This window comes from Channa argus, chromosome 14 (genome assembly GCF_033026475.1).
Source record: "Channa argus isolate prfri chromosome 14, Channa argus male v1.0, whole genome shotgun sequence".
Lineage (NCBI taxonomy): Eukaryota > Metazoa > Chordata > Actinopteri > Anabantiformes > Channidae > Channa > Channa argus.
Window position 1 is genome coordinate 783,885 of NC_090210.1, and position 18,649 is coordinate 802,533.

The 18,649-nt window shown below is 39.5% G+C and overlaps 2 protein-coding genes across 5 annotated transcripts; one reads left to right on the forward strand and one right to left on the reverse strand.

Annotated features, from left to right (window-relative positions):
- The first annotated feature begins 317 nt into the window (after window positions 1-317).
- Window positions 318-14,396, forward strand: eef1da (eukaryotic translation elongation factor 1 delta a (guanine nucleotide exchange protein)). 4 transcript variants are annotated; one of them, XM_067473742.1, is made up of 9 exons: window positions 377-464; window positions 4,228-4,681; window positions 5,778-5,901; window positions 7,069-7,125; window positions 7,557-7,635; window positions 7,722-7,816; window positions 9,306-9,509; window positions 9,788-9,982; window positions 14,278-14,396. In XM_067473742.1, exons 2-9 carry the CDS (start codon window positions 4,257-4,259, stop codon window positions 14,314-14,316), a joined length of 1,218 nt encoding a protein of 405 aa, XP_067329843.1. In that variant the 5' UTR covers window positions 377-464; window positions 4,228-4,256; the 3' UTR covers window positions 14,317-14,396. The 4 variants fall into 4 exon arrangements, with proteins under 4 accessions (XP_067329845.1, XP_067329846.1, XP_067329843.1 ...); XM_067473744.1 differs by lacking the exon at window positions 4,228-4,681 and having other exon boundaries at window positions 318-464; XM_067473743.1 differs by lacking the exon at window positions 7,069-7,125 and having other exon boundaries at window positions 378-464.
- A 53-nt stretch (window positions 14,397-14,449) lies between these two features.
- Window positions 14,450-18,533, reverse strand: LOC137098029 (E3 ubiquitin/ISG15 ligase TRIM25-like). Its single transcript, XM_067473739.1, has 7 exons — window positions 17,762-18,533; window positions 16,763-16,849; window positions 16,437-16,670; window positions 15,788-15,947; window positions 15,623-15,673; window positions 15,485-15,544; window positions 14,450-14,976 (listed from the first exon to the last, which is right to left on the reverse strand). Exons 1-7 carry the CDS (start codon window positions 18,332-18,334, stop codon window positions 14,450-14,452), a joined length of 1,692 nt encoding a protein of 563 aa, XP_067329840.1. The 5' UTR covers window positions 18,335-18,533.
- Between the last annotated feature and the right edge of the window lie 116 nt (window positions 18,534-18,649).

The window sequence follows — 18,649 nt, forward strand, 5'->3', positions numbered from 1 at the left end:
AACAACACTAACATAAACTTGATATAGTTACTCACTTTTAAGCTACAAATTCTCTGTTAGACCTGTTATAGAATTACAATTACTGACAACTGATTCACTTTTCACCATTGCTCTCTTGGAATTATGGGAAATGAAGTCTTTGGTACAACGGACCATACCAACTTTTTGGTCCAATATAAATAAACCGCTAAAATGCTATCTGCTTTTTATTGTTCGGGACACATATACATCATCTTATTTTTTTCTTCTTTTCTCTTGTGTCATTATATTTTTTTATGCTTTAAATGTAGATGTAAAAATGATCGATAACGTCGTTGAAAGAAAACGTTAGTCCCCCCTCTGTCACTGAAGAACACAGGCGGTCCGTTGACTCAATTCCTCTTCCATCGTCGGATTACAGCCGATGCAGCAAGCAAAGTGTAAAGCAAAGTTTCCGAGCCATAAAACATCGAATACAACAATCAGTAAGTCTATAGAAGTTGTGTTTTTACAACCTGCAACATTAAAGAAGTGTAACTGTTCATGAAACCTGTAAACTAATTTGAATTAAGAGTTTTAAAGCGCCACGTGGTCAACGAAAGTTCAAGTTGGATGTGCTGTCAAAAAAACTTCATCCGCTGTAAACGTGTTGGAGCAACAGATAATATAACCGCACAGAGTTTTATTGACATGACCATAACTTTAGCTGTGCTATTTACCTGTTAAGTGACTAGCATCATACGTAAACTCTCAACTTGTTTTAATTTGAATTTGATAAGTTATTGGCCATTTAAATAGCCATTGTGTCTCCCTTTGAACTAGCTAAGTCATCATTCTTCTGATGTGGAACATTTATAACCTCAGTCCTAGATATTTGCTTTAACCTGGGTCAAATATCTATTATTGTCAATACGTTATTTTTATTGGTATTTATTTAACTTTTTTATTGGGCATTTGGGGCGACTGTGGCGCAGGAAGGTAGAGCGGTTGTCGACCAAGTTCACAGTTGTTGGTTCAATCCCCGGGTCCTCGAGCAAGACACTGAACCCCAGCTTAGTTGCTCCCGTTGAGTGTTGGCCAGCTGCATAGCAGCTCCCCCATCGGTGTGTGCGATTGTGAGTGTGAATGGGTGAATAAGAAGCAGTGCAAAGCGCTTTGAGTTCCAATGGGTAGAAAAGCGCAATATAACTGCAGACATTTACCATTTGCTTGCCAATCACCAAAGATAAGTGTTAAATGGAACTGCTTTTGACCTTATACTTAATACAGACCCTCACTTATGACATAAGTGATACAAAAGCAACTACCAGTTTATTTGGCAAACCTGTTTAAAACTAACACAGTCAATAATACAATGTTTTTGCAAGAAGTTCTTCTTTAAAGAAGCATAAATTATGTTTTTTTATAGACGTTTCTTGAAAAAAACGTGGGTTAAACTGGTCATCTTGGAAGATTTAGTTTGTGGTAATGTGGAGTTAGACTGTATTTTATTAAAAAACTTAGATTACATACATAACTTATATTACTATATATTTCAATTTACTATTATATATTTCTACTTGATGCATACGAAGCAACTTTAGCTTTCAAATAAATGATAATTTGTTCTTTTCACTAAAAGAAATAGATTATCAAAGTTGCAGGTTACATTTTTGTCAGTCAAGTAGTTAATTAACAAATTGTACATAGGAGGACAGAATATTCGTTACCTCTCAAAATACGATTTAACTGCACCAAAAATGCAATGTCTAAAATGACTTTGAAGTTGAATCAGAACCTCTCCTAAAATAATTCAGTGTTTCCTCTGGTAAAAATTCTCATTGGCAGCCCACCATGCCAAAATCTCAGCTGCCACCACAGTTATATATATATATTTTTTTATCTCCACCCTGGAAACTTGCCCAGCAACAGACTTCCTCTCTTTTAGTAACAACTGTACTGCAATGTGAGCTTGTTTATACTTTATGGTTGACTAAACTTACATGATCTATCTATTAATATCTTCAAATAATGAGCTTTCTTAAATTTCTTAACAAATTCAGTGGATTTGCTTTTACATTATCAAATGTAAACATAGTGATTTGTAATCACTAAGTTTGTGTTTCTATTTAATATCTTGCACAAAGTGTCCCTTGCTTTTGCAATTTTCCCCAAAAATAACTAAATTTAAGAGTAAGAGACTTAATGATATTAATCTAAAGACCAACCCAAGAGTAAGTCTTATTTTATTTATTTAATATTAGCTGGATAAAACTGTCTGTCTTAGTTTTTGGGATGGAGCCACAATGATACATAACTAAGGAGGAGAGGACTTGTTAAAGTGGTGGCCTATTTAGCAGGTGTTGAACGGTACAGCGCTGCACAGGCAAGTTAACTAGCAAATTAGTTTTTATTAAACGAGGAATCGATGATCAGAACTATTAAGAGAGAGGACGACAGTAAAGACTGTGGGCTGAAAGGTAGAGCCACCAGTTGCTGGTTCGATCCCCAATCCCAGGTCTTGGTGTCCTTGAGCAAGACACTGAACCTCAGCTTAGTTTCTCCCACTGAGTGTTGGTCAGCTGCATAGCCCCATCAATGTGTGTGATTGTGAGTGTGAATGGTAATGGGTGAGTAAGAAGCAGTCTAAAGCACTTTGAGTGACAATAGGTAGAAAAGTGCTATATACGTGCAGACAATTTACAATTTAAAGAGGAAGGAGGGAGCGTGTGTGGATACCAAACTAGTTGATCTTGGGAGTCTTGTGCCATAGTAATGACAGATTTTAATTTTGTGAGGGACAGCAGTTGGCAGGTTGTAGGCATAGGTTTTCTGAATGTGTGAGACCCACCAGAACTAGTGGGGACATACCCACCCATAGCTAAAGTCTGGCCACCCCACACACAGAATTTGTATCTTATTTAGGAATTATTATGCAACAACTGCAGCAGTTTCCAGAACATTTACCTGAAATAAATATTTTAAACAGTTTTTATTAGTTAATGAATCAAGATGACTTATTAAATCTCCTAAAAATGAAGTAGTAGAAAAAGCAAAAAACAGATCTTGTACACACAAACCCCTAAACCCACAGGAAAAACTGCAATGTTACATGGAAATGAATTTACTGCAGAAATGTTGTATTAGACTTCATTCGTTTTGACTAGTGAAACCTAATACACATTTGACAATGTATGTGACAGTGTGGCAAGCAATGCTAGCTATAGTGTGACTAATAAAGCATCGCTCTCATTCACAAGCATTCAATGCAGGTTTTCTTTTTGTTCTTAGGATTGTTTTAAATTGCATTAATTGTAACTTATTATACCACGTAACTACACTTTTTAATGTGCAAACAGTGCAATAAGCAATGTATCCCTTATTTGCATAACCATGTATTTAGAGTGTTCTGTTCTTTATGCAAGTAATGATTTGATTATTGCATGAAATCTGAGTATTGACCTTTGGTTGTGATATTTACGCTTTAATTCAAGCTGCTGTGTGGTATTAATTTGCCTGGTAAATTGTTTTCAATTATTTAAATATTCCATTCCATATTAGGTAGCATATATTATCCTCCAGCATACAAAAACAAAGGTGAGAAGACACACTTTCACTTGTTGGGGTTAGATGACTCAGAACAAATCTGTTGTTGTAATGCCTGAACAGTGTTTTATTGTTAACTGGAATTGTTCTAATTTTGCACCAGACTTGTTATCTGTGTCTAATTTAACCTGTTTGTTTATAGTAAATAAATATACTAATAAATTGTAAATCTGAAACTTTTTCTTTATATAAATCATTGTGTACTTTGATGCATATTTCAATATTCTGGTTTCAGATTTTAAATTAATACACTGCAAGCACATCCTAACCTAATTGTTGTTCATTCTTGTGATTTGTGTTACTTTTTCCCTAGTTTTTTTTAGCTTTGCTTTATAAATGGACAAGGGAAATTTAATTTAGTATTGTAACTTTTGTTATTTTTGAAACATGTTGTATTCTTAGGTTGTTAATCTCTTATAAAAATTAAGCTTATACTAAACTTTCCCTTTTAACAGCAAAGCATAACTTAACTAATTATTATTATTATATATATTTTTATATCAGTCCCTGCCTTTAAGACCACATTGGCATCACAAATTGGCTGTGTTATGAGCTTTCTCTGATATTTAACAGCAAGCTCCTTTGTGATGTTAACTTCATATTGAAGTAATGGCCCTAGCTTCCACCTATTGCTTCTTTTCTCTCCTTATTAACCTGACACAGAAGTAAGAAGACACCCGTTTATTTGACAAATGGATCAGTCTTTGCCAGATCATCAGCAGAAAAGAGCCCCTCTAAATGCTGTGCCAGTTGGGGTTTTCAGGCAGGGTCAAGTTCCTGCTCTAGAGAGAGGCATCATCAGTGGAGATAACATCCAGTTTGGGAGGCTACGGCAACGCACACGTTTGTCTCAGTCTGAGAGCCAGAGTTCAGGGGCTGAGGAAGGGCAATTAAGCTCCTCTCTGGAAGCGAGTGGCTCAAGACGCACACACGATCCTCAGCTGGTTCAGGGACACCCTTTTGTGACCCTGAAGTCCTCTGGTACCCCTTTCCACCAATTTAAAAAAAGTCACACTCGCACATCATCTGAGACTGAGCAGGGGGGAAAAGGCAGCAGGGGGCTGAGCCAGAGGAAGAGAGGCCACTCTGAGACGGAAAGCAGGCCCAGATGCGACAAGTATGACACCTGTCACACAGGGAATGGGAGAGACGTGTGTTTTCAGTTAAAATAACTAAAGTGATTTATTTGTTTTTTGTCTGTCTGCATTTTTGTTGGCCTTTTTTCAGTTGCTCTAACTAATCTGTGTAATATTTTTAAAATGCAATTAATTGTAACTTTTGTTTTGTTGTTGAGGCCACATTCAGACTCAGTTAAATCAGATTAACTGACTGACACAGGGTGAGTACAGTGCAGTAAAACATAGTGATTAAACACGATGCTCCTATTATTTTAATTTCAACAATAAAATCATAATATCAATATTGTTTAAAAATGCATCCTTTTTAATATAATTTCAACAATAAAATCATATTAAATTTGATGCATTTTTAAACAATATTGATGTTGTGGTTCAATAAGCAATTATTTTTAAACTTCCTTTTACATTGTATTATTCATGGAAACATGCAAAAAATGATTGGACTATTAGTACAAAATATGGGGCAAAAAATACTGCTTAAAATCTTTATCGTGTAAAGAAACAATCTTGATTAGATGTCACTACCTCCATTATTCCTGCAGCAGGGTGTGTGATTTTTAACAATGAAGTTGAGCTTTGTTGTCACTGAGAAGCTGCAGGCAGGCAACAAGAAGTCTTTTGTTTTATAATCCAGACTTTTCAAAACAACCAACACTCTTCAATTAACAGGAATGTGTAGATGCCTGTCTTTTACAAAAACCCATCAGAGATATAGGAATGGGAGGTAAAACATATGCAATAGCTATTCTTTATATTTATTTTTTAATTCCTGTACAGAAAAAGACACCTCAGTTATTCTCATGTGAGCGAGAATAACTGTGGTGCATTATAAGTATATAATAGTAAATGTCTGTTATGCTTTTATTTTTCTCTCCCTATTCCACCCACAACTCCACCTGTGGCTGTGCATGCTGTTTTAACCTGTAATATAGCAGCACCATGGTCAAACATCTAATTAAGCAATGTTCCCCTGTCACTGACTGTGTATAATGACCGTAATGAACAATTTGTCATGACGTTATCTAATAGTTTTTGCATTGTCTTATTTCTGATGAATTCCTTGCTTTCTGTCAGTACCAACATGAATGGACTGCAGTGCCTCGCCACAGAGAAAATCTGGTTTGACAAGCATCGCTACGATGAGGCAGAAAAATACTTCTATGAGGGAGTCAATGGCCCTTCCATACCACAACAACAGGTAAAAATTTAAATGTAGTTTTTCACCTTCTTCTTGTAACTTGACTTTTATTTGCAGCACAGCGTTTGGCAACCCAGAGCAGCTGTGTGCATCCGAGTTAAGCTACCCGATTTACAAGTGGCTCGTCCTAGTGAGAAAGGTCAGGTGAATTGGCAGCCGTCTCTGCTTCTCAGGCAGCAGCTTTGTTTTGCTGTATTTTTCTGTATAGAAGCTATTCAAAGGAGAGAGATTATAGTATGCTAATTTAAGTTTCTAAAGTGTGATTTCATCCCATTAGGTCTTATTTTTGTCTGAAAATGGAAAGTTTTGGCCTGATGATAAACCTATTGAATAATTCCGATATCAGTGGTACTGAAATACAGAGCAGGTGATTGGTGATCTTTAAAAAGACAGTTTCCTAGTTCTCACCATTATTTACAAACCAGGCTTGGAACTATTTTTTGGTTTTAATCATAGCTCTTCAGTTTTCAGTAACTCATAAACTACAACTAAATTGGGAAAGAGTTGGGTCATTATGTCGGGTTTGTGTACCTTCTTACTACTGGGTACTATAAGCATACTAGACCTTATAGTACCCAGTTGACCACATCAATCTCAGAATGCAGGCCAGTAGGCCTGTGGTTCCCAGAATTGCCAAAAGTAGTATGGGAGACAGAGCCTTTGGCTTCCACTTTGATAAAACTTATAGTTAGAGTTGAGCCTAGGACTTAAACTGCTGGGGGCTGATGCATTGATCTCCTCTCTTCCCTATCTCTACTCCCCCCACATTTATATGCTACCACTCCATGACATTAACTTTGTGTCTTCTTTCTCCCAAAGTTGTCTTTTTCCTTCTGTCTCCCTCTCTCTTTCCCTTTCTGCAGTTCCTTACATTAAACAAAGTTTTTTCCTCTCCACTTTTGCTCAAGGGAGGATTTGTTGATTTCTCAGTATATATCTGTAAATTCTTGACTTTATTATGTAAAGTGCCTTGAGATGACTGTGTGTGTGTGTGTGTGTGTGTGTGTGAAAGTTGAATTGAAACAGTAGTAGAAAGTTGAATTAAAACTGAAGCAGGACAACATGGTTACGTTATATCCATAAGGTCAAAATTATCCACCCCTAACTACACCCACTAGTTTTGTTATTTTTCCCTCTTGCCGTAACCTTGTACATCACTTGGTGCAGGTGAAAACAGCCCTGCAGCAGGCCAAGGGGCGCCAGCAGAAACGACAGCACAGAAATGTAAGTCCTACAGCTTTGCTGTGCTTAGGCCTGGGGAAGCTGCATGGTCTATACAGAAGGCTGGGTGTGCTGGCTCTCTAATGCTGCCTGACCCGTGCTACTACTATCACAGATATCCTATCCAGCACCACCACCTAACCCTCCTTGCATCTTAAACTTGGCCACGTACTGTCGTCATGATGCATGAATTTTGGGGCAAAGGTCAAAAACTTTTACGTGGAAAATTGATCTAAATAACTTATTAACTTTATTTTGGTACATGTTACTAGTTTTGTATGAATGTTGTTTCTTGGAGGGGAACTGTTTTTATTTGCTTTTGGCATGCCCTACTTCAGGGTTGGATTTACTCTCAATCTGGACAACGATAGGGCTCCTGCTTGAAGATTTGAGCTCTGGCTCAGGCCAATTAATTTGGGTTTATCTTCCCACAGTCCTCTTCACATGCAGGAGACCAGGAGCTGGTGTCACGCATGAAGTGCCTGGAAATGGAGAACCAGACTTTGCACAAAGGTGGGTCTGTATTGATTTTTCTCACATGATCTAAGCCTTTGCTTACTTATTATGATATGATGTAACTGTCCACTTTTGTATGTTAGTGGTGGAGGAAATGAGACTTGCCCTGCAGAAGCTGGAGTCCAGAGTGGCTGTGCTAGAAAAGAGCCCTGCACCAGTAGATGTTCCACGTGCTAAGGTTGATATCAAATAATTCATTAAATACAGTATATTTCTACATATGCATGTCCATGAGTCTAAAAGAGGCAACACAGCCTGGTCATTCTGGAATAATGGGGCGGTGGGGTTCACCAGCATTTAGAGATGTCTCGATCCTGACATCAGCGTCGGGCATCAGCACTGATCCTGCCTTTGTGTACTCGTACTCTTAAACCTTCTCAGTTACTGCACCTGATAGCGCATTTACACCCAGAGACAGGTGAAGGTGCAGATGTCTGTGGTTTAGACATGTTTAAATAAACTTGATGAAGACAAAAGTAATACTGAATGTGATCTTTGCTGTGCAAAAGTCTTAAGATCTGGTTTGCTTACTGTGTACTTATTTGTAAAAATATTTTGTAACAATTGTTCTTACTTGATAACAATACGCAAACTTTGGGGAATAACAGGGTAACAACATGAAAATAAGAAAAATCCCTACAGTGTAAGTATTTTGTAGTTAAGGGTACTGTGTTTTTAATTAGTGTTAATACTTAGTGTAACTGTGGTGTAACTACAGATCAGAAGAGGGTAGAAGAGCCTCCACTTAAAATTACAGCCCTCATTTGCTGTACTTACTGTATAAAAACAGGTAACAAATGGGGTTTAGATATATTAGCAGTGCTAACCCGCACTTATCATGTGGTGTTTAATTATTTAGCAATAAGTTGTTTAGAATACTGGGGGTGGCTGTAGCTCAGTTTGTAAGGCAGTTGTCCACTGACCCTCAATCTGGCTATACTGTACTGGCTATATTTCAGAGTGTCTCTGGGCGAGACCATTTCCATCCCCAGCTGTGGCAGTGCCAGTCCAAGCCCGGTAGAAATTGGGGAAGGTTGCGTCAGAAAGGGCATCTGGTGTAAAAGCTGTGCCAAATCATCATGCGGACAATGTTCCGCTGTGGCGACCCTGAACTCAAGGGATAAACCGAAAGGACAAAAAAAAAAGTTGTTTGAAATCTGTTGAACTTTAGAATTCTAATCGGTTTTCCATGGTTTGAGGAAATAAAAACAAAAGCATGATTGCTGTTTATTTTGTCACAAATTTATAGTTTTAGCTAAAATCCTTTACCTGCTGTTATCTGTAATTACACGGAAAGTATTTGCACTGTGCATCATGTAATTATTTAATTACTTCATAGAAAAGTACCCCATTTCTATAAAATACTTACACTGTAGGTCTAAGTTAACTTTTTTTTTATCAAGTAACAACAAATATTTATCTGTAGGCACTGTTGAGGTATACCGTTTTTACGAATAAGTACACAGTAATTTTGCTGTACGTACCTGTAAGTTTGCGGGCTGTAATCTAAATTGTTACCAACATCTCAGTGCCATACAAGCTTTTTAATACCACCATCTTTACCAGTACAAACAAATATTGATAATAAGTGTTGTGGAAAGGTAACTGCCCTCAGAGCAGTTAAATTCACAATTGTTTCCCCTCCTTTTTTCTTTTATATTGAACAGGCTGCTCCAGTTCATCAGCAAAAGGTGGAAAATGGTGAAAGTAATAATAATGATGATGATGACGACATTGACTTGTTTGGCAGTGATGAAGAAGACGAGGAGACTGCACGCATCAAGCAGGAGCGCCTGGATGCCTATGCAGCCAAGAAAGCCAAGAAACCCGCTATCATTGCAAAGTCATCAATCCTATTGGACGTCAAACCTGTATGTGTCACTACTGCCCAGTCTGGGGCATTAGACTCATATCCTGTCGGTGTATATATACTGCTACCTTTGCTGTTGTAATATATTGGCGGGAATGTACAGTTGTAGAAAATGGGATTAAATTCCTTAATGTGTCTTACTAGGTTAATGTCTGGCCTTGATTGTTTTGCGGTCATCTAGAGCTTTTGCTATAAAGATCCAAATCCTTTTTTGAATTGTGCCTTTTTATAGCTGTATCAAATTGTTTCTGTTTGTCCCTCATTTCTGTGTTTGCTTAGTGGGATGATGAGACTGATATGGTGAAAATGGAGGAGTGTGTGCGCTCAGTGCAAATGGATGGGCTCCTCTGGGGAGCATCCAAGCTGGTGCCAGTTGGCTATGGAATCAAGAAGCTGCAAATCAACTGTGTGGTTGAAGACGACAAAGTTGGCACTGACATCCTGGAGGAGGAGATTACCAAGTTTGAGGACTATGTAAGTTAATCCCATTGATATCACGTTATTGTCACTGCCATTGTCTAAATAGAAAACTTATATACATTTAATATTTGTCTCATTGTTTTGCAAACTTCCTAAACACTGGAGATGAATGGAATTTAATTTGTCATGTTTACAGCATTGAAAACTACAGTAAAAAGTTAAACATTTCTTTCTAGCGTTCTTCTTCTTTTCCTTTCGGCTGCTCCCTTTCAGGGGTCGCCACAGCGAATCATGTGCCTCCATCTAACTCTGTCCTCTGCATCCTCTTCACTCACACCAACTAACTTCATGTCCTCCCTCACTACATCCATAAATCTCCTCTTTGGTCTTCCTCTAGACCTCCTGCCTGGCAGCTCCAACCTCAGCATCCTTCTACCGATATATTCACAGTTTCTCCTCTGAACATGTCCAAACCACCTCAATCTGGCCTCTCTGACTTTATCTCCAAAACATCTAACATGAGCTGTCCCTCTGATGTACTCATTCCTGATCCTGTCCATCCTCGTCACTCCCAAAGAGAACCTCAACATCTTAAGCTCTGCAACCTCCAGCTCTGCCTCCTGTCTTTTCTTCAGTGCAACAGTCTCTAAGCCGAACAACATTGCTGGTCTCACCACCGTCTTGAACACCTTTCCTTTCATTCTCGCTGATACTCTTTTATCACACAACACACCTGACACTTTTCTCCACCCGTTCCAACCTGCCTGCACTCGCCTCTTCACCTCTTTTCCACACTCACCGTTGCTCTGAACCGTTGACCCTAAATACTTAAAGTCCTGCACCTTCTTCACCTCTGCTCCCTGTAACCTCACCGTTCCACCTGGGTCCCTCTCATTCACACACATGTATTCTGTCTTGCTGCGGCTAAGCTTCATTCCTCTGTTTTCCAGAGCAGACCTCCACTTCTCTAGATTTTCCTCCACCTGCTCCCTGCTCTCACTACAAATAACAATGTCATCTGCAAACATCATAGTCCAGGGAGATTCTTGTCTAACCTCATCTGTCAGTCTGTCCATCACCAGAGCAAACAAGAAGGGGCTCAAAGCCGATCCTTGATGCAGACCCACCTCCACCTTAAACTCCTCTGTCACACCTACAGCTCACCTCACCACTGTCTTACAGCTCTCATACATGTCCTGCACCACTCTAACATACTTCTCTGCCGCTCCAGACGTCCTCATACAATACCACAGCTCCTCTCTCGGCACCCTGTCATACGCTTTTTCTAAATCTACGAAGACACAATGCAACTCCCTATGACCCTCTCTGTACTTCTCCATCAGCGTCCTCAAAGCAAATACTGCATCTGTTGTACTCTTTCTAGGCATGAAACCATATTGCTGCTCACAAATGTTCACCTCTGCCCTTAGCCGAGCTTCCACTACTCTTTCCCACAACTTCATTGTGTGACTCATCAGCTTTATTCCTCTGTAGTTGCCACAGCTCTGCGCATCTCCCTTGTTCTTAAAAATTGGTACCAGTACACTTTTCCTCCAGTCCTCTGGCATCCTCTCACTCTCCAAGATCTTGTTAAACAAACTAGTCAAAAACTCTACTGCCACCTCTCCTAGACACTTCCATACCTCCACAGGTATGTCATCAGGACCAACTGCCTTTCCACTCTTCATCCTCTTCAATGTCCTCCTCACTTCACTCTTACTAATCTTTGCTACTTCCTGCTTCACAACAGTCACCTCTTCTACTCTTCGTTCCCTTTCATTTTCCTCGTTCATCAACTCTTCAAAGTACTCCTTCCATCTTCCCATCACACTCCTGGCACCTGTCAATACATTTCCATCCTTATCTTTAATCACCCTAACCTGCTGCACATCCTTTCCATCTCTATCTCTTTGTCTGGCCAACCTGTACAAATCCACCTCTCCCTCTTTAGTGTCCAACCTAGCATACAAGTCCTCATATGCTCTTTGTTTGGCCTTTGCCACCTCTATCTTCACCTTACGCTGTATCTCCCTGTACTCCTGTCTACTCTCTTCAGTCCTCTCAGTGTGCCACTTCTTCTTAGCTAACCTCTTTCTCTGTATACACTCCTGAACTGCCTCGTTCCACCACCAAGTCTCCTTGTCCGCTTTCCTCTTTCCAGATGACACACCGAGTACCCTCCTACCTGTCTCCCTGATCAAATTAGCTGTAGTAGTCCAGTCATCTGGAAGCACCTCCAAACCACCCAGAGTCTGTCTCAGCTCCTCCCTGAAAACTAAACGACATTCTTCCTTTTTCAACTTCCACCACTTCGTCCTCTGCTCTGCCTTAGTCCTCCTTATCTTCCTCACCACCAGCATCATTTTGCACACCACCATCCTGTGTTGTCTGGCTACACTCTCCCCTACCAATGCTTTACAGTCACTGATCTCTTTCAGATTACAACGTCTACATAAGATGTAGTCTACCTGAGTGCTTCTCCCTCCGCTCTTGTACGTCACCCTATGTTCCTGCCTCTTCTGAAAGAAAGTGTTTACTACAGCCATTTCCATTCTCTTTGCAAAGTCAACCACCATCTGACCTTCTGCGTTCCTGTCCTGAACACCAAACCTGCCCATAACAGTCTCATCACCTCTGTTCCCTTCACCTACATGCCCATTGAAATCTGCACCAATGACAACTCTCTCACCTCTGTGGATGCTCTGCATCACTTCATCTAACTCACTCCAGAATTTCTCCTTCTCTTCTAACTCACATCCTACCTGTGGGGCATAACCACTCACAACATTGAACATCACCCCTTCAACTTCCAGCTTCAGGCTCATCAACCTGTCTGATACTCTTTTCACCTCTAGAACATTCCTCACAAAATCCTCTTTCAATATAACTCCTACTCCATTTCTCTTCCTATCTGACCCATGGTAAAACAACTTGAACCCTGCTCCTAAGCTTCTAGCCTTGCTACCTTTCCACCTGGTCTCCTGGACACACAGTATGTCCACCTTCCTTCTCTGCATCATGTCGATCAACTCCCTAGCCTTCCCTGTCATAGTACCAACATTCAAAGTCCCTACTGTCAGTCCTACATTCTTAGCTTTCCTCTTCTCTCTCTGCCTACGAACACACCTTCCTCCTCTTCTTCTTCGTCTTCGACCAACAGTAGTCCAATTTCCACCGGTACCCTGTAGGTCAACAGCACCGGTGGCGGTCGTTGTTAACCCGGGCCCCGACCGATCCGGTATGGAAGCCTTTGTCACGATTCGCATGTTTGATTTGGCATGTGTTTTACGTCGGATGCCCTTCCTGCCACAACCCTCTGCATTTATCCAGACTTGGGACTGGCACAAGAAGACACTGGCTTGTGCCCCCTTGCGGTTGCATTCACATTTCTTTCTAGCATTGATATCAGTCAATCTTGTTGTGTCTGCATGTAAGTACCAGGTTATATAAAGGACTGAGATGACACATTTACATGCACTGTAGGATCCTAATTACTATAAATCCTTGTATACATGCAGGAAGTCAGTATCAGATTAGTTTCCTGCTGCAGAACTTATTGTGTAAGCACAGATTAACTATTTAAATTATAACTATTGTAATAGCTTCTTCCTGACTTATTCAGTGGTGGACAATGATGTTTGGCTGCTTTGTGTTGGCTACTTTTCACATGTCTTACTGAATAGTTTCATTGGAACTTTCTGGTGATCAAAAAATCCCCTCCCCTTTATTTTTTTATTTTAATGCTGTGATCACCACAGTTGAAATCCAGTTTACTCAAACTCTGACCATTGAAAAACAAAACTATTTGCATCAGATGCCATATTTCTGATATAACTGAATAGTCTTCATTAGATTTTGGGAAAATTAGTTTATTTTGCTAAAATGTTATATCTGTACACTAAATTATGCACACTGATTAACACTTCTTGATTATGATAACAGTTTACTGTTTCACGTGGGTTATGTGAAATAGGTTCTGACCAAGAAGTGTTATCAGATTACCTACTCTTAAACAGTTAATTGTCACCACTACATGTTTTTACAAGCAGAATTATATAGCATGTCAATCAATAAGATTAAGCCAGACGGATTATGGTTATTGTTAAGACAACTGGTTCACCTGTTTCCATCTTTTGAACAGGTGCCACCTGATGCCTCACATTTAATAGATATGAGAGTTATACCAATCTTAACTCTCTCCCAGTGTACAGTATTTCCAAAAAACTTGTAGAAAAATAATGTTCTGTTAAGTGCTTTCTTGGTTTTAAATACAATAGCTTTAATTGACAATAAAGTCCCATACAATAAATATGTCAAAATAAATAGATTTAATGTTTCTTCCTCTGCAGGTCCAGAGTGTAGATGTTGCTGCCTTCAATAAGATCTGAGCTTCATCAGCTTTTATCTGCTCCAGAAGTGTTGCTGCTGCTACTGGCTTGCATGGTTATTAAAAAGCTCTGAGCACAAACATCTGTCTTTTTCCTTATTGTTATTGAAATAAATTTTTGGAATTACATCTATTTAAAGGGCACACAGCTTCAAAGTCGAACCTAACCCCACCCAAAATCCTGGGTATACAGGCTGGCTGAATGTGGTCTTGACTTTATAAAGTAAAACCATTGTGTTAGGAACATTGTAGAAAGACAGAGTCCCACCCCTGTAGTCCAGATACACCCCTATCCTGCTGCAGCAGGGAACATCAATAGCCACACTTTTTTTATTGTGCTGAAATGAGCAGGAGTAGTAAGAGCAGTCCAGACTCCAGGATTTGGAGTTGTGCCCCAGCTTGCTGTCACTCCCTCCTCCACTCCTGCTCATATTTTTGAAGCAGACACCAATGGAAACCCCTCCATTTCCACCCCATTCTACCTCCCAGTAGCACCGCCCAGCCATCCCAGCTCTGCACAGCACCTGGGCCCAGCTGGTGAAGCGATCCGTGTGGTACGGGTAGGACTGCAGGTCAGAACGTGTGGTCACCACTCTCTGATCATCAGAGAAGGATAAATAAGGGTTGGCTGTGTTCAGATCCAGGGTGAGGTCGTTGTAATCTGAACAAGGAATATGATTATTGTCAGACTAACAAATGGTTACTCTCTAACCATATAATAAACTAATAAAAAACTGCTCCACCTTTTTTGTATTACCTGCTGTGACTTTATTAATGGTAGTGTTATATCTTGATCGGTCTTTCATCAAAGAGGTTTAGAGATTTCGGACTGGACAGATGTTGTAGATATAATTAACTTAAAGCCCCTTTCCAGGTTGTGGATGTTTTTGTCAAAAGTAAGGCTAATAGGTTTTAGTTTCAAAAGACCTAAAACTTAAGTGCCAAACTTTTTCATATTAAAGATATTAAACACCAGCATGTGTGTGTTAGTGCTGTTGTAAGCTAACTACATGAGAATAGGATGCATTAACCTAAATTAACTTCATTAGGTCAACAGCAAGTAAACTTACTTTTCCAGAGTGAACAAGCTAAAGCTGCAGAAAAATCAATGTTTAGTATAACTCCGGGACAGTGATGACTTTGTTATGATTTTTAAAATAACTACTCACATTGTAGAAAATCAGCTCTCGTCTTTGGGTCAGCATTGAATGATATGTCAGCATCTTTTTCTGTTAGGTATTGGAATAGATCAACATTAACTAATAGCACAATTGGTGTTAAACAATTTATTTTTTTAACTCTCATACCTTTAGTCTTTACAGAGGCACCTTTGTTGCTGGCTTCCTTGAGTGAAAGCACTGGAAGTCCAGACAATAAGAAATGGTGTAAAGTAAGCCTTCACAGTTTCTAAAAATAATAATTGTTCTGGTATTTGTCAGGAGTTGTTTGTATTATTTGTTTGAGCGACTGACCCTTGTCAGAGATTCTGTTGAATTCTCTTTCAAGTGTTTCATCCAGGCTGTCCTTCAGCTCAACCAGTGTACCTCTCATGGTTTTGTACATCATATATGGAAGTGAATCAGTACTGGGCATCTCAACACTCTTGTTAGGGAAGTGAAAAGACTTGCACTTCTGCAATGACATGCAAAAAAACAAAACTGAACATCAGGTTAACTGTATTAAATCTGTACAATTAGTTAGAGCTCTATTTTGTAATTTATTAAGGAAGAAATAAAGTGGATGGGGGCTGTCTCTCTGTTCCAGTTTGTCTGAACATACATGCGACCAATCACGTGATGACTTCCCAAAGGCTCAGCAGTAAGTATAAGAGGAAGCCACTGGAAAATGTTTTTATACATATAAAATTGGAATTGTATTTTTTTGTGTGTGTAATATTCAAATTTTGAAAATTGAAAATAAAAGGTTATTTAATAATGAATACTAAAACATCTTGGAGATAGTTGAAAAAGGTTTAAAGTGGTTTAAATCCAGATGAATTAGTTCTGAGTGAAGCTGTTGCAACACTCAGGCTTGAGGAGATAAAAACACATAGACATATGTTAAAAATACATTAACACAAAACACTGCTTGGACAAAGCTGAGCTTACTGTTGTTACATACCTGAAGGAAGAGGATGTTGTCCTGAGTGCGACAAAGCTGTTCTAGCTCATCATCCATCCTCCTGAGCTCCCCCATCTCCCTCTGGATCTTCTCCATCACCTCCTCAGCCTGACGGACAGCTGCTTTCTCCTGGACTCTTAGCACCTCCTTCACCTCACAGCTTTGTTTCTCTATGGAGTGAATCAGCTTGGAGAAAATCCTCTCACTCTCCTCTACGGCCGCATCAGTGGAGTGCTGTGGACGATAATGTTATCTTTATACACAACTTGTGATCTTATGTGGCCTCAGAAACACACTCACTTTCATGTATTTGATAACACACTCACCTTGATGTATTTGATAACATATCTAAGTTCTTTCTCCATGTCCTTCAGTTTCTGCACAGACTTCAAAGAGGTTTCTTTGAGTTTTTTCTATGAAAATACAAAAGATGAATATCATTCGGTGCAGTCCCTTAGGCCGTCTCAGTCATTTTTAAAGATTGAAAGTTATGATTTTACAGGCAAAGAATTAGATTGCACTGCAGAGCCAAATTATATACATTTCTGACACAGAAACATCAGAGCAGAAGGAATCGCTGCAAGACCAGGACACATTTTACACTCCCAGTGTTTATTATTTTAAATGCTGAAACCTACACCACCATAGACATATGCCCTATCATCTTTTTAAAAGGGGTCTTTGTAATTACAGATGATTGGGGGAATAACCAGAGAGATTTAAAAAAAAAAGAGTGCATCAGAATTTAGATATCCTGCCTTTTTTTCATTGCAGAGGAGTTAAGAGAAGATAGATGTAAAATCTAATTAGGAGTTATGTCAACCTCCCAGTTGTAATAACATAGGATATTGTGTTTAACCATCAACTGAACATAAGTTTACTTTAGTGAAATAATCTATAAACTGTTAGGAAACAAAATAATATTTAGGAATATTACCTTCTAGTGAAAATAATGTTTTCTTAGCTGAAGATGTTGGATACCATTTATTAAAAACATTTTGAGGGATTTGTCATCAATCAAACATCAAACATCAATGCCATTATTACAATTCTAGGAATCGTAATATGCGATTTTTGGCAAATCTCATGAGAATCATTGTTTAGTTTGTTCTGAATTTATTCAACTGTTCAAGAATCATATTTGAACTCACCTCCATTCAAACTAATAAATAAAATTAAGCATGGTTAGATCACTGAATGGACCTACTGGGAAAAAGCCATCACTTCCCCACAAGGCCAAGGAGGTGTGAGGAGCTGTTTTCCTGTTTGTACTCATGGACCCACTTTCTTATAATTCATCCATGATCATAAATTTTCACACTCACCTGTTGAACTGCTCTCTCATCCAGCACTGACACTGCATCATGGCCCTTGTGTCTCTCTTTAACACACTGGGAGCACACACATTGCTGGTCACTACGACAGTACAGCCTTAGTAGTTTGTTGTGCTGTGAACACAGATTCTCTCTCAGCTTATCGAAAGCCGGGATCAGCTTGTGAACCCTTCCATGAAAGCGTTCTTCATGAACTCTCAAGTGAGCCACACAATAAGACCCGCAGCACTCAAGGCACGATTTAACAGCTTTGCTCTTTCTCCCCGTACAAGCACTGCAATTCACCTCTTCAGATTTGGCTGCAGTTTGAAGTTCATTCCGTTGAAATTTTTCCACTACTTCACCCAGAACTGTGTTCCTACTCAGCAGAGGTCTAGGACTAAACACCTGTCTGCACTGAGGGCAGCTGTAATGGTCTTTCTGCTTGGGCCTGTTCCAGTAGTCTTCAATACAGTCCCAACAGTAGCTGTGTCCACAGGGGATAGTCACCGGGTCCCTCAAGACCTCCAGGCACACAGGGCAACAAAACTGGTCTTGTTCGATAGAAATAGTTGCAGCTGCCATTTCCTGCTCTCTCCCAACAGAAAGTCAAAAGAACAAAGATGGGCGTAGCTCACAGGTGTGTTGTGATAACAGCTTCTCAGGTTTCCGCTGCTGTTCCCTGAAGCCTCCAATCACAGGTTAGACCTGATCAAACACACACTGCGCAGTTGCCTCTATTGAACCACATCTCCTAAGTATATACATTTAAGTTATATGCACTGACCTATCAATGTTATTTTACAAAAAAGCCCTGCAGTGTTTCTGTGAGGCCAACCAGTTTTCCCACTTCTGCATGTATTTGTTCAAAAGTACAAGGAAATGTAAACCAGCCCCGCA

Bases quoted from the DNA above. Each gene is read 5' to 3' on its own strand.
- LOC137098029 (XM_067473739.1), bottom strand. From the start codon at position 18,334: ATGGCAGCTGCAACTATTTCTATCGAACAAGACCAGTTTTGTTGCCCT. The intron at 15,948-16,436 runs GTATGTAACAAC...ATGTCATTGCAG, and splicing joins ACAACATCCTCTTCCTTCAG to AAGTGCAAGTCTTTTCACTT. The intron at 15,674-15,787 runs GTCAGTCGCTCA...CTGGACTTCCAG, and splicing joins CAACAGAATCTCTGACAAGG to TGCTTTCACTCAAGGAAGCC.
- eef1da (XM_067473742.1), top strand. From the start codon at position 4,257: ATGGATCAGTCTTTGCCAGATCATCAGCAGAAAAGAGCCCCTCTAAAT. The intron at 4,682-5,777 runs GTATGACACCTG...GCTTTCTGTCAG, and splicing joins AGCAGGCCCAGATGCGACAA to TACCAACATGAATGGACTGC. The intron at 7,636-7,721 runs GTGGGTCTGTAT...TTTGTATGTTAG, and splicing joins GAACCAGACTTTGCACAAAG to TGGTGGAGGAAATGAGACTT.